We start from the raw sequence: 15900 nt of genomic DNA on the forward strand, positions 1-15900 counted from the left end.
CTCTTCAGGAAAAATAGGAAAAAAGACGAAGAAAGAGTAGAAGAAATTGGGGCAGAAAAGCCCATCTACAAACCCTTGCACTTATACAAGAACATAGGAGAAAAACATATAACCATGTCTTGCAGCATATACTCACTCAAGCATGTGCGTCCATCAGAGTGCAGCCTGTATCCTGCCCAACAGTGGCAGTGGAAAGAGCTGTGGGTGTTGATGCAGCCCTGCTGGCAGCCTCCATTCACCTCTGCACACTCATCTATATCTGTAGGAGGAAGAAAGATGGCTGAAATTACCAACAGTCACAGCGGAGATATAGTTCAGTTCTCCTGGAGAAGCATGTAGCTTGGATATAATGCAACCATGATGCTCCAACTGTAATGGGGTTTTTTTTTGTTTGTTTTGAAGCCACACTGTAAACAGAGCAAAGAAAATTGAAATTTTATGGTGTTTCTCAAAGTGCCCACAGGCACTGTCACTGTAGTCTCTTCTTCTGAAGCTCTTGCTAATTAGAGTGATCTGTGACACCAATGTTTCCTTGGGGGCATGAGAAAAGTCCAGGGAGAGAAGACAGAATTCAAACACATTTGGTTATGAAGGTACCACTGGCCAAACATTGGGCTTTTGCAAAATTTTGCTGCAAACAGATTTCTTTATGCATCAGGTCTTCTTGAGAATACAAGCACATACAACTGACATGGTAAAGAGACATGCAAGATCAGAGCTCATGCTCAGAATCAATGAGAGCATAGGCATTACACAGAAATTGTTTTTGTGCCCCATTTTCTGTGACTCCTATCCCTTGGGCTTTGGCCAAGGGGGTCAGCTGTTCTGGCTGTGCCATCTCCCATCTCCTTGTGACCCCCAGCCCCTCACTGTCAGCACAGCACAAGAAGCTGAAATGTCCTTGAATCTGTGCTCAGCAACAATTAAAGCACTGCTGTGTTGCCAACATTACTCTCATCCTAAATCCAGAGCACAGCACTGTATCAGCTACTAGAAAGATAATTAACCCAGTTGAAACCAGGACAATCAACTTGAGAAAGCTGCTGTATCACTTCGTCTGAGAATGAAGACAATGGTGGACAAAAAAAGACCAAGAAAAGTTGTAGTAAATACTTGAATGTTCAGCAATAATTCACAGGACTGAATTTTCGAAAGTATCACATAAGCAGTTTCTTTGTATTTTCTGCAACACCACACTACTGCAAACATCATTTGATTGGCATGTTGATACCATTACCTTAAAAACTGACACAGAAATCATTGGAAATAAGGGTCAGTTGCCCATTCCCTGACAAAGGTTGACCAGACAGATCCTTATCTTGGGTTTGCCTGTCCTTTCCTCACAGCCCCCTGGGATGGCAGCTTCACATCCCTCCATCTCACCCAGGGGCGATGCTGGAGCCAAATCATGCTGACCGCTGAAGCTGCCCTCCTGTTGCTAAGCCTAAACCTCCCTAAACTCCCTTCTGCACTCTGTATCTGTATCTCCTGTTGCGACATTTATTTCTTAAAGACTCACACAGACTTCACATCCCTTTAGATCGACGTTCTGAAACCACCTGAAAGAATTCACTCATCCAAACGGTTGTGGATAATGAGAGTGGGATGGAAGGAAAGACAAGAGTGGCTACGAGGAGAGGCCATCTCCTAATTGCTGCTGCAGGGAAGGGGATGGTAGCAGAGCCAGGAATGTGGAGCAGAGTGGAGCACAGAAGGGAGAGCACAAGGAGAGGATTTTCCCCCCTGGTATTGCACTCGAGGAGTCTGGCTTTCATATTTCTGCTGTCAGTGTATCTGCTTTCCATTTGGCTTTGATGGTTTACATTTGTTACGCTTTTATGTTTATTCCATTCTAGAAAATCTAATCAAAATTAAATGAAAAAGGAAGTTTTAAAGATGACTTGGAAATGCACAACATCCTGGTCCTAAGGAAACGTATTTATCAAGTTAAATTTTAATATTTCACATGTGAGTTTCACTCACCTAAAATGAAGTCCTGGTGTTGAGTAGCATTTAAATTCAGACCATTTGCTAATGTGTGCCACTTTTTAATCCTTCTACTATATTTGTTCTTTTATTGGACTGTATACTATGTACGTTTCCTACTGCCTGAAGACATCTGGAATACTTAAAAAAAACCAAACCAAAACAGAAGTTTCATTTTTTTTAATGTAAACTGTAAACAGAAAATGTTATTCATCTTGTTGAATGTTATGCAGTTAAGAAATGCTCGGCTGAAAAATCCCAGGATGAAATCAAAACCAAAAAACTATTTGTTTTGAGTATCAAAGGAATAAAATACACAAAAAAGGCTCAGAGAAATACAAGAAGGAAGAAGATGAGCTATAGTTCCTCACATCCCACTATTCATACCTCCATTAACTCGGTTACTATGAGTTTCAATATATTACCTTTATAGGCTACAATCAGCTATGGAGTTTCTCTATATACCAAGCACAGCTTTATATTAGGACGTCAGTGCTTACAAAGGAGAAAAAATAGCCAAGATAATAAAAACGAGCAATTACATTTAGGCCCACCTCTTAGTCTCTCTTGGAGTATTTTAGTGCCTGGATTTCCAGCAGAGCACTGAGACCTCTGCACTGGCCACAGCCCTTCTGCAAACCCCATCCCCACATGTCCCAAAATGTCAGCATCCCCCCTGCATGGCCAGACCCCTCTGCCCACCTCCTTCTTTTCCAACCAGTCAAAAAGTCCCTCTGGGGCTTTCATTGGGAGATCAGCATGGCGAGGATTAAACACTGAAATATCCTTCCATGTGCTGAGGATATAATGAAGAAATATGCAACAAGCAGCAGACTTTGCTGCCTCCTACATCTCTGGGACAGGAAGGAACTCTGCCCCCCAGTTAAAGAAGAAAAACATCTTCATTATGTTTTCTAGGAAGCAGACTGAAAATCAAATCTAATCTAAATGCTAGAGATGAATTAAGAGTTTTACAGGTGTAAGCTGTTGGCACTTGTATATTAAAATAGAGACACGTGTAAAGAACATCCACACCAGGGAAGCAACAGCTTACATTGCCAGAAGCATATGAGTGGTGTATGACAAGCAGCCATTTCTTTTTCTGTACAGAAATAACTCTAGAAATCTAAAATTAAGAAGTCAGTCCACACAGGATTACAGGAGATTGCATCAGTTCAACTCTATTACATAATTAAATTTGGATTCATTTCTACCACAGATCAGACTAAAATACCTATGTGTTGCACTGCCTACAGTTACAACTGAGGATGCTTCTCCATATAACCTGAATTTCAAGATTTTTATTTCTTATTTCCAGTTGCCCGGTGATGAAAGCAGCTACATTTCCCTGTTTACAAGGGTGGATAGTGATAGGACAAGAGGGAATTGTTTTAAACTGAGGCAGGGGAGGTTTAGGTTGGATATTAGGAGGAAGTTTTTCACCCAGAGGGTGGTGATGCACTGAACAGGCTGCCCAAGGAGGCTGTGGATGCCCCATCCCTGAAGGCATTTAAGGCCAAACTGGATGTGGCTCTGGGCAGCCTGGTCTGGTGGTTGGCGACCCTGCACATAGCAGGGGGTTGGAACTGGATGATCATTGTGGTCCTTTTCAACCCAGGCCATTCTATGAAGACAGAGGTGGAGCCATCCATTGAGATGAGTGGGGCAATAGGTTGAAACTGAGAAGGAAAATGAGAAATATTTGCCTTCCCAGCACTATCTTGAGCAGGGAATTATACAGATGGGTAAACAAAGCAGAGTCAAAATGTGAATACCCTACAGTTCACCTGTGAGAGTTTTGGCAGAGAGGCACATTAGTGAGATTTCCCACTGAAAGTCTCAGCCCACAGTCTACCTGGGGATGCACAGAGGTGATGTCCTGACTTACCCACTTATCAATGGGAATGGTCTTGTGATCAAGCCAAAAGTCAATGCTACCTGGTGCCAGGATGCAAACTGTTTCAGTTACTGTGGTATGCAGCAGCTTTTTAGTTCTGCAGACCTCTGAGGTCCACACAGTGTATGGCTGCACTCTGCCCATGCCCACATCCCAGGAGGCTGGGGATGCACAACACCAGTCCCGAATGTGGGAGAAGACGCTGGGCACACAAACCCATGAACTACCACACCACCTTGCCCTTTCCAAGGCAGGTTTTATTGATGACATTAAAGATTTTAAGCCTCTATACTTCTAAATGGGGGCTCTGCTAATTTTCAAGGAAGTCTGCCCCCAGCTGCTTTTGCAACAGACTGATTTCCCTGCCAAATGCCCATTTAAACACACTTTTAAATTGTATTACAAACAATTTAAAGCCGTGTGATCGCTAGTTTGGAATTCAAGGTCATCACATCAGAGGCTTTTGTACACAGCCTGCAGGATTGTTTTTGTATTGCTACTTAAAATCACTAGGAACAGCTATGATCAATCAGTTCCTTAAAAATAAAGAGAGCAGTGCCAGATACAGATAATTAGTGGACCTCCAATTTCGTTTTTATAAAAAAGAAAAAAAACCAACAAGGTGTTTCCAGATCAATTTCCTGCTAACAAACAGCTTCACTTTTTACACTAAGAAACATAACATGCAAAGCAAAAGAAAGCCCAAAAAAGAAAAAGAAAATAGGTTCTGACAGCAGAAGGACCAAGCACTGCAGCATCCTCTCCATCCTCCTGACCCTCCTGCTCCTATCAGCTGCACAGGACAGTGGGTTTCCATTTTCAGTGCCCTAGGCTGCACATGGGTAGGGATCAGGGAGCACCTCATGCCATCCCAAGTCCTCTTTGCTTTTAAATCCTTTTTTCCCCCAAGGAAGCTGTTCGGAAATCTCTGCAGCCACTACTCCCACAGTTAGCACATCCCCACTCTCACAATGGTACATTCACATCCTTCTTTCTCTGCTTTAGTTACACACATAGAGTTGAGCTGTGGTGCAGGATGGCCACCATGTCAGATCTCAAAGTGCTTACAGAAATAGTGAAAATTCATCCCACTGAGAGACTAAAACCACCACACCCCAAAGGCTTCTGCAGAAGCACAACTGCACCTTTGTTCCCAGACGTCCAAGAGACAGTGCATACAGCTGGAATGAATGACAAGTGCACATCATCATTTTCCATTCACCACCAGAAGGGACGTAACCAAGGGAAACACAAAATCCTGCTGCCAGCCACTTGGAGAATTGCTTATGTCAATAGTTTTAAATTTATAAGGTTAGACTCTAATTAGAAACAATGATAGTAATTGTTTATAAAATTTGTGTCCAGAGAGAGGAGGAAAGATCTGATCTTTGCAGCATCATCTTAGGGTTTAGTAAAGTGGGAGCTCTGTGGTTTCAGATATGGTACAGAGAGGATTCAGTACAGTAGGGATATAGAGAAGCAGGGAAGGAAAGACCGGATCTTAGGTAAAGAAGCACAATGAGAAACACGAAGGGGCTACATTTAACATTACCAGAAGTGCACAAACTATTTAACCTGGGCGTTTTTCTGGATTGAAGTTAACAAAAATCCTGCTGCACTGGTCTGGTTAACAGACCAGTGCAGCAGGATGTCTAAACCTCACACAAGTGATGAAGTGAAAACATCAAATCCAACATCAAATCTTTCCCCACTAGTTCACAGAGTGGATTTTATACATTATTTTCATGTTTCTAAGTTAAATAATTTATGTAATTAAGAGAAAGGAAGGAAACAGGCTTAATATCCAGTGGTGCATAAGCTGATCACAAAAGTCAGAAATTAATTCTGTGAAAAAGAAACATAAAGTAAGAACCGCTGTCAGCAGATAATTTTATGGCAGATTCAGCTCCCTTTAAATCACGCAGTCTCCCCTCACGTCTTGTGCTTGGAAATGCCTGCAATTTGACAGCCAGTGTGAATCCATTCACAAATGTACTTACTATGAAGCGTGACATGATTTGCTCTTTAAGCAGAAGTTTTTAAAACGATCTCCCCTGCTTTAGGGCCATTAAAGGGGTTTCGAGGTTTGAAAGTTTGATTCAAGGAGTTTGGGACCTCCTGGTGCTAGAAAAATATTTGTCCAATTTTTCCACTTTGAAGGCTGTTTGACATTAGCACTGACTCCAGGAATAATAGACAACAGGTTTTAAGTCTGAAGCTCAACAAGAAAAGGCAGAATTCCTGCTAATTTGAATTAAAAACCTATTTCTTTTTCATTGAATCAAACTGAGCTGCAAAGAGAGCAATTTTTGATAGATTTTACATTGCAAAATCTTCCATGAACTTTCTTTTCTACTGCACCAAAAATGCCATAAATACCCGACAAGCTCTTTTGAGTGGTCCACTGGAAACTGATGTTAAAACACCTCAGTGAAACAGCTTTCAGCAGAGATAAATGTGCTCCTGTAGAGTTAGCTGGGTCATTTCAAACTGCTACCGCTCCCAGGCTTTTATTTTTGCTCCTCAGGTATTTGTCTCTGCCCTTTTCTGGCCCTTCCAATGGATTATATGAGCATCCATTGTCTGCTTCACTTCAAAGTCAGCCAGGTTAGCTCAAATCACTGCCGAAGCTTACTTACATTTCAGTAAGTCACAGGTGTCCGAGGCAAGCAACAAAATTAATTAATGGAATAGCTTGAGCAAGTCATACTGAAAGGAGCATGTCAAGTCTGATAAGGGATTGGTTAAAAGGGATGGTTAAGAGATTCTTTACCCAATTTAGTTGCTGAGAACCAATTGCACACTGAATGAGGACCCTTGTTAGTGCAGTGAGTTTTGCACAGTATTTCTTCTTTGTCTGGGATTAAGCACAAAGCAGCTTTAACCAGCACCGATTTCATCAGAGTTACCCAATTAGCCATGCACAGAAACAAGCTTTCCATGTTATCTAATTATTTACCTTCCTCTGAAAATGAATGGCATTAAAGAAAGACAGAAAGACAGACAGCTTTTAGTAGAAGGTTCACTGACTCCCAGCCTGTCACTTTTCTTCAGACCTCCCTGGTGAATCAGTCACCTCAAAGAGGGGAATTTTCTAGCCTGTGGTTGATATCTTGCCCTATATTTCAGATGTTTTTCCTCATAGATTCAATGACTTCAAGCTGTGACTAGGTTGGCTTTCCCCTCCTATACCCCTAGTTTATCTGTCTTTCTACTGAGAACACCAGAGGACACAGGGAAATACTAAATGAAAGTCATCTACGGGACACTGCCCATGTTGGCTAATACATATTTATGCTCAGGTTTGAAAGAAGATGCATTTTTTGATGGCAGTTTTCAAGGAGGGAAGAAGAAAGAGTCATCTCTAAGGTATGGATTTCTCAGGGAGGAGAGTGGGGCAGAGCTGCTTCCAGAGCAGTCACCCTCGATCTGGAGAGACAACATCTGGAGCACTGCTGGATGGGGTAATTCACCCCATCAAGTCCTGCTTTCAATTTCCTGATCTGTTACTGGCCTTATTGGACAATAAATGCACAAATAAACTGCTGTGAGATGTCATACAGCCTTACCAGAGGGTCCATGGCAGATTTGAAAGAGTGGCATTTGATTTGACAAAGACTCTGATAATGTGAATTCATTTTGGGGCCTGGTGGTTTTGTTGGTGGTTGCAATTTGCTTGTTTGTTTTAAGTATTGTCTTTCATGTGAAGACTGACACAATGCAACAGCACTGTGGTGAGCAGAGACTTGTTCCTCACCTATCCTGGGTTCCATGATCTCAATTCACTCCCCAGTGAACAGCAGATCTCCTGGGCAGAGGGATGCAAAGACAAAATGGCCAATAGCTGCACTGCTGATTTCTGCTTAATTTCAATGCCTGACACACTGGTCTCTCCCAAGATATTTAGCAGTGGTTTAACTCAATAAACAGTCAAGAGCCCTTCATCCACAGCCCTACATGCAAACCATATGTTGCGGCTGAAAACTCTGAAGATTATAATTAGAACTGTCCATTCAATTTAAACAAGGTCAGGAATGAAAACTATTTCAAATTCAATAAACAGGCCATTTGAAAGCATAGATGCTGTGGAGGACAAGCTTAACAACTTAATTGACAGGTAAAGTTTCATTTCTAATCCTCATTTTGATATCGTCTATAGCCTCAGGAGTCAAAACACATCACTGCTCAGTACTCAAAATATGCAGAGAAAATGAAAATGTCAGCTGAATGAAAAAAAGGAGAAGCATCTGTTTGATAGCTGTGTGAGCCCGCGATATGTAAACTGCTTTGGAGTCAAGCAGCCCTAATTAGAGTTTCAAGGCATTCCTCATTAAATATACACGTGCAGACATCTATATGTGAGCTTTAAGGAACGATTGGGGTCAGAAGATTTGAAAGAAAGTCAGGGTACAGAATTAAAGAACACGAGAATTTTCATGGGCAGCCCTCAGACAACACTGCGACGCTTGCATTTAGCAGCGAATAAATATTTTCCATCTTCTTTTTACAATGCAAATTTACACATTTCTCATCCCTATTTTTTTTTAAATGAAGAAAGAACGATCCATTTCTGAATCTCAGATCAGGGCACACATCACAGAGAATTACAGTCAAGGAGGAAGACTGATAGGGTTACCAGCCTTCACCCTGGGTTACGCTAATAGATATTTTGGCAGCCGTATCCACTGGATGACTCCAATTCACGTCAATATGAAACCCACATAGATAGACGTAGGCTTGCAGTGACACACTGCTGCCAGGGTAAGTGGCTGTAAACAGTGAATTTGGAAGAGGACATTTTGCCCGTGCACTGCCACAGAGTGGGCTGAACACAGCAATTAAACACCGTGTAACTTCTGCTTAAGAAAGAGGCTTTGAGATCACTAGCATTAGCAGGTACACCACAATGCTACTGGAAGAGTTTGTGACGTGAGGTGCAATAGCAGCAGGACACTTCTTTATGGCACTGCATCACGCCATCTATTTTTAAGGACAATTCCTCAGCGCCATTCAGTTAGGCCATGCTGGGAGGTGGGAGGGTGGCAAAGGAGGAAAGGATATAAATGAGGAGATGCACTAATAAGGAACAGCGTGACACAGCCGAATTTCTTGTGCAGGCTTGAATTGGAGAGGTACTAAGAAGGTTGGAACATCAGCATCTTCTCTTAGCAGGATATGGCACTGAAAAAAACAGTCATGGAATAAAAAGGGGGGAATGACTGATATGATGAGAACACCTCTTTTTTGTTGTTGTTAGTAGCAACATTAATGCACACTTGCTGTGCTCAGTGAGCATCCTCACTGCAGTCGGACACAGAGAAATGCCTTTTCCACAGTAGGTAAAATATGTAAGAAAAAGGATAATGCTGCAAATACCTTCATAATCTGGTGTTGCCTGCTTACTATGCATGCTCTCTGCTCATCTGAAACATGAACGCTTATTTGCGACAAATGTCCTGCATAGGTTGGGATGCAGCTTTCTGCCATCACCTGGGTAGTCTCATCTTGCTAACTGAGTGGAACATAAGCCAGTCCTGGTGATAATTGGTTGGGGTGGAGCGGTTGCCAGTCAGATCTGTTTTGTTCAACACGTGAAATGCTTGCAGTGCTGTCAGTATTTGAAGATGGGGAGGGAAATAACACAATATCGAGCTGAGCATATCTCATCCCCCAGGTGAGACCACAGTACTTCCCACTCCATTACTGAAAATCCAGCTCACTGAAATTGCTCTACAGCCACTCGTTCATTTGATGCCTCCTCAAAATGCTCCCACTAGAGCTATCGTAACTCCAGACTGAACTTCTAAAACATAAATTGTCAGCAAGGAAAAGACAGTATATTACAGATATTTTCTTCCTGACACTATATGACATACGTTAGTTGTGACTGCAGAGGTTCATCCATAAGAACAGGTGAAGAGGCATCAAACATCCCAAACCATTCCTCCACTGACATTGCATCCCTTTTGGGATAGGAACGGTTAACAAGGTATTCAAGTGGGTCTTTCAGAGATCCAGTATACACCACCAGCAGGTATATTTCAAGTCAGTCTTCTAATAAATCCCAGATAAAACCCTCAGGTACTCATGTGATTGAAGTTTAAGTAATCCAATGCAATGTTGATCACACTACTGATCTTTTAATAAGGAACTGCAGCCTTCCCAGCAGTTGCTATCTTGCTGACAGTCACGTCTGGATCGCTTCCTCTGGGCCAGTGCTTTGAACGGAGACACTGACAGATTTCTGCTTTAGATTCTATCACAAATTGTTTTAAAGTTGTGTTTTTTTTTTTTTTTTTCCAGGACGTATCAGATAGCTCATAAAAACCAGGGGCATTTCAATAAAAAGTGGGATTTCTGCTATTGTCCCCATTAAAGATGGCATTAAATGCTTTTAAAGAGGAATATAAACAATGCTGGGGAGCTGTACTTCTGCATATCTCGGTATCTGCAGCTCATCGCTGTTTACACAGCCCGTAGGCAAAGCTATAGAGAATGCAATACTTACCCTGCTCAATGCTCTCCACTGAAAGGCAAATGTGCACATTTTTCCTTTTATAATTTCCATTTAAAGCACGAATTGAAGGTTTCCAAGCCTTGCCTCTCTCTGCAAGAGTAATTCAGGAGCAATTTACATTTTCGATGTGCTCAAAACCAACACCAAGATGACTCATATGCTGTTTATAAGATGCTTATATTTGCTGGTAAATACCTTGCTACAAACAAGCTATAATTTAAGTATTCAAAACTCTTAGTTCAGCATAAAATTACTAGCTGTAATTTCAGAGACCATGAACGGGGCTTCAATTTCAGGCTTGCAAAACTCTTCCTACACAATGGTTCTGGAAAGTATGAGTGTATTTTCTTCTCTGACAGCAGCAATCATTGTATCTCCGTAATTGCAGAACAGATTACCTCGCTTTTAATTCACATTAGTCAGATGCAACAATACCGTGTTTCTTTCCTTTCCTTTAAAATAAACTAATTATTGTCAATCAGCCCAGTGGAACGCTAACATGCTCCATAACCTGCCTTTCCGAGGTAGTCATAAATACCAAAAACTAGCTAATATAAACTAATCAGAGCCCTAGAAAAGCCTCAAAATATATTTGTACTGCAGTCTATCATTTTTGTCATATTATTTCTAACTACTTTATTTTGTCTGAACAATAATAGTCCTGTCATATACTGTGCTTTTTGTCTAACTGTTCAAAGCTCTTTGCACCGACAAATTAAAACAGACGAAATCCCTGACTCGTGTAGTAAATACTACAGTGTTACCCAACCTCCAATCTTTCCATTGCCTAAAGAGAACTGGTAAAGCTTTGTGCATCAGTTGGCACAGAGAAGTTATCACAGCAGCTTGTTTGGCCATCCCCAGCTTTCTGCACAAATTCACAATGGTACAGATTGGCACTGCATGCAGAAAAACCATGAAGGCAATGACTGCCATCCTCCCAGCACTTCAAGCAACCGCTCCTTTCCAAAGATAGTAGCAAGTTATGGTTCCAGGCAGTACTTCCACCCTGCTGATAGAGCCCACCGCCAGCTACAAGACACGGTGAGCTTTCAAGTGCCATATGGACCTGAGCAGCAGAGCTGGGACTCTGAGTTTGCTGTTACCTGGGAGGCCTGTGCCATTGAGAAGCAATTTTTCTCTTTCAGTCCGTGTCAGAACAGTGATCAATAATTCATCTGATAGCTGACATGCAGAACAAGGTGCCAGTTTTCTGTGCTTTATGAATAATACCACGCTTTTTAAAAATCATGCTGTTTTGGAACACAGCAGAAGATGTGCAGTAGGAAACATATTACATATCAATATATAATGCATATATGCGTATGTATATATGTAGAACTACACAAGACTCAAAACCATCTTTACATAATTTTAATATTAAACTGCTTGTTCCCCATTTGCTTCATGCAAATGGCTTATTGAAATGCTGCAACTGAATTAAACAGGAACAGCCAGGAAAGCAAAAAAAAAAAATCCTCCATGGAAAAGAAGAGAGTGGGACCTGGGATCCGGCCTGCCCAGGGAGCTGCGCAGGACTCCTGCACTGCAGCTGTTGCTTTGGAGCCTCTTGTTAAGGCATTGCTGCTGACTCTACCCTGCTTGCACCCAACTGGTTAGTGTGAAACTCCTGCTTAAAAAGTGACTGGAACCTTCCTGTGTGTGTCCTTGTCTCCAGTTAATAAGCACACATACCGGGGGTAAACAAGAGCACTCTTCAATGGCTGCATTCATAGCTGCTAGCTCATCTACCCTGAGGGATGCGCTATGTGAGAAGCTGTGATTTCACTCAGCCTTCTGTGTTCTACGAATTAGAAAGGGGAGATTTTTACAATAGCCAGGCATGAATCAGGAAAAATGTAACCCAATGTGATTAAAATTCTAAAATGAATTGATTATCAGAGCATCAGGTTCTCTTCTTGGCTAAAAGTGCCACACTATTACTCAAGATATAGGCTGGAAGTCTCAGGTCCTGTCTGCCCTTCTCAGTTCGAGCACTGTGTTCATCTCCACCTTCCCCAGTGGAGGAGAAGCAGGTCAGAGCTGAAATCACACTGATTTAGCTAAGTTTAGTATATGATACATTTTAATAAGATGGAAAGGGTTTGTGTGAGTAATTGAGTGGATTAGGTTTGGAGGGGCACACAAAATGAGAGGGCAGTGACCAAACCAACCTGCAGCACTCACTGTGTGCTGTCAGCCTTCAATTAGCAACCCAAAATTCAGCTCAGGTTTCTGCCTGCATTGGGTTCGCCATTAATCAGGATTCAGGTAATTCACTTTAAAAGTCCAATAACCTACAATTAATGCTACCTTTACTATGAATCCGTTGTAATTTTTCCTACTAATTTCTAAGTATATTTTTGGCTGTAATACTGTCACAAAGAGACAAATGCAGAAAGATGACACTATTTGCCTAGGAGAGTGTAACAGCTCCTACCATCTATCGATCCTGGCTGGCTCCTAATGCAGCACAGGAGTGCACAAGAAAGGACGATTGAATGACCTCCAGCATTCATTCCTCCAAAAGAGCCAGAGGTAAAAAAAAAAAGAGAAGCGTCAATTTCCAAAAGAATTACTTATGAATTGGACATTAAGTGGGCATAGTCTTTAAGTCACAGAGAGTTAGATAACTGTGGTGCAATTGCCACGACTTGGCTTTATTTCCATATCTCAGGACAGAATCTTGAAACAGAGATAGATAAAGAGGGCTGGATGGCTTTGGCACATCAAGGAGTGCCTTCACTGGGTGACTCAAAGATTTGGGTTCAAGCTGAGCGGGACTTGTTGCATGTGTAATCAAGTCTGATCTATATTTCTTCTTGTAAATTATCATTTCTTTTCCACGTTCTCCTTTGTGCCATTGCACATCACGGTATTATGAGCCCATAAACTTTCTGAAACAAGACAATGTATCCCTCCCACGTACTGCATTCTCTTCTTCAATTAAAATAAATAAATAAATAAGAATAAAAAAGGAAAAAAAAAACTACTTCTTCACATTGCTCTGCAGGTGCACGGTGCTATGTCCTTCAGTTTTTTCACAGGACACAGTAGAAGTGTGATACATTGATTTGACGGGAAGGGAAACCAGTCCAAATACAGAATTAGTGTGCTTATTCTCTTTGGCAAAAACACAGTATTTGACAAGAATAAGTTATGACCAAAATCTCGAGCTTTAAAGATTAAATAAATTCTGAGGTCATCCTAATAAACACTTTCTTTAACAAATCCTTCACTATTATTTTTAGTCAAGCTATTAACTTTCCTGTGGAAACAGTGTTAGAGAGCTCCCATCAGACAAGAAATCAGGATAAATCATTGACACCGGCAACTATTATATTACTTGGATAAACAGCAGTGGCATTGCAAAGTCACACACATCCTCTGAAGGTGGCTGTTCCCTGAGCCTCTCCAGCAAAGGTCATGGATCTGCCCAGGCTCTGGAGCTGGGCTCAGCCCCCAGGGATGCCCAGGGACTGGGCTGCACTGATTGCAATATTGCTCTGATCAGTAAAATAAAAGCTTCTTTTCATCAACAGCTAATCATAGGACTTTGTTCAGCTGCCTTGACAGATGAGAACACAATAATATAAATAAGAAATGACATTTTACCAAAGAAGGTTAACATAAGGTCACAACCTTCTTCATTTGACTTCTGTAGCTTACTCATGTGTGAAAAGATGCTTTTGTAGCTCCAGCCTCAGCATGCTTTACAGATCTGAGCTTGTGCCGATAGCTGAGCTTAAAAATGGTATTAACATCTGGAAAATAACATTTTTGCTTTTTTGTGATGCTTAAATAAAATTGTTTCATGTTGATATACGATATGAATAGAGAATACCTATATGTATCACCGAATATCATGTAAGAATCAGGGTTACTTCTGCCCAAGAAATGAGGAGCTATTGCACGAAGATGGAGCCAATTTCTGTATACAAACGTGTTTTTCCTCCCTTACTCAGACCAAGCTACAGCTTTCTGAGCAAATTCCCTCACTGACATCAACCAGACTGCCCCCAGAAATACTGAATGCTGCTACAGATGCATTGGACACAGAATAAGGTCGTCAGCCATGTACTAATAAATGTCAAATATTAATTTATTGTAAGATGCAGAGATTTAAATCCAAATCCTCTTTCATCATTAATTTCAACAGGCCGTGTGAAGAGTGAGAGGCAAGCATGAGCTTTATGTCAAAATCCGTAATGCCTAAGTGACTATCTGCCAAAAAAATATTTCTCTGTCAAATAAGAAAACTTAAGTTCTGTCCATAAAGACTGGAGATTAAAGGTGCGTTACAACATGTAGTTAATTAGTCTTGAAAGGCTAATCAGCTCACTGCTTTGGTTGGCATTTCCATATAGATGCACATGCCTTCATCTTACTGCAACTACCTATTAATGCCAGTAGCCCTCACTGAAATAAGATGCTACATACCACATATGAATCACATATCCTGCCATAAGAGACCACAACCAGTGAGAAACGTTCCTTACAAGTGTTGGAAGGGGGCACAGCATGGGGTACCCTGGGTAGTGTGACCCTTTCCCACATGGCTCTTACAGAAAGAGCCACCCCAAGGCAAGGTAAGGTTTGCTGAATTCTGGCTCCAGTAATCACTATTTTTTTAAGGATGATCTTGCTTATTTATGCTGTTGTCTTCCTGATATTCATGTAGCCTTGTGTCTTGTGGACACCTTTGATGCCACAGAAGGTAGAGATACCGAGCATCTCAGCTCCTATTAACTGCCCACTGTCAGATTCAGCTCTTGGTTCTCCTACCACAGCTCACAAAAAGCAGCTATTATTGACTAATCAGCAGTACAATTCATTATGTTGCCAGATGAGTGAATTTTTATTCACTATTCTCCTCCTCAACGTTAAACAGCTACAAATAGCTAACAACACTTTTTTTTTTTTTTTTTTTTTTTCTGGTAGTAATTTCCTGACATCTTTCCTTTCTGTCAAATGGATGCTCTATTTTGTTTCTGAAAAACAAGATCAATCTTTGCACTAATAATGACCTACTGAATAAAACCTACACTTCTTCCACGTGCTTTTGTAACAGTATGCCTTGTTTGTACTCTGGCTGACAAAAAACTGACACTCTACAGCAATTGATCATTTCAGTTAGCAGTGAAATAAAACCAACCGTGAGACAGATAATGGGAGCACAACAATAGAGCGCAGCCATTTAATGCTACAGTTTAGACTAAGAGCTGACATAAAGCACAGAGAAGCTATAAAGAATGTAACTATCCAGAATGACTATCAGCCTTATTCCCCCCCAAACGCTGGCTAACCTGAGAAACTGTTTTGCCCTCACCTGCAGAAAAGAGCCCTTTGATCAATGCAGAACCGTTGTATCAATAAAGCACCAAGTCCTGAGAGATCAGTACCTTCAAGCAGCACACACAGTAGTTTTGGGAGCTCATGTTTCCCTCAACCTCTGAGTCACTTACACTGCAAAATCTGATGGCTACAACTTTGTTGAAGG

General features: G+C 41.3%; 1 protein-coding gene across 1 annotated transcript in view; it reads right to left on the minus strand.

The window, feature by feature from the left end:
- The window catches only part of LOC424998 (multiple EGF-like-domains 6-like), a 163006-nt gene that overhangs the window by 55748 nt on the left and 91358 nt on the right, over positions 1 to 15900 (minus strand). Inside the window, exon 6 of the mRNA XM_040706138.2 lies at positions 137 to 259. Within this exon, the coding sequence (XP_040562072.1) occupies positions 137 to 259 (123 nt within the window). The remainder of the gene's footprint in view (positions 1 to 136; positions 260 to 15900) is intronic.

The sequence above is a fragment of the Gallus gallus genome, chromosome 9 (assembly GCF_016699485.2).
Source record: "Gallus gallus isolate bGalGal1 chromosome 9, bGalGal1.mat.broiler.GRCg7b, whole genome shotgun sequence".
In the NCBI taxonomy this organism is placed as follows: Eukaryota; Metazoa; Chordata; class Aves; order Galliformes; family Phasianidae; genus Gallus; species Gallus gallus.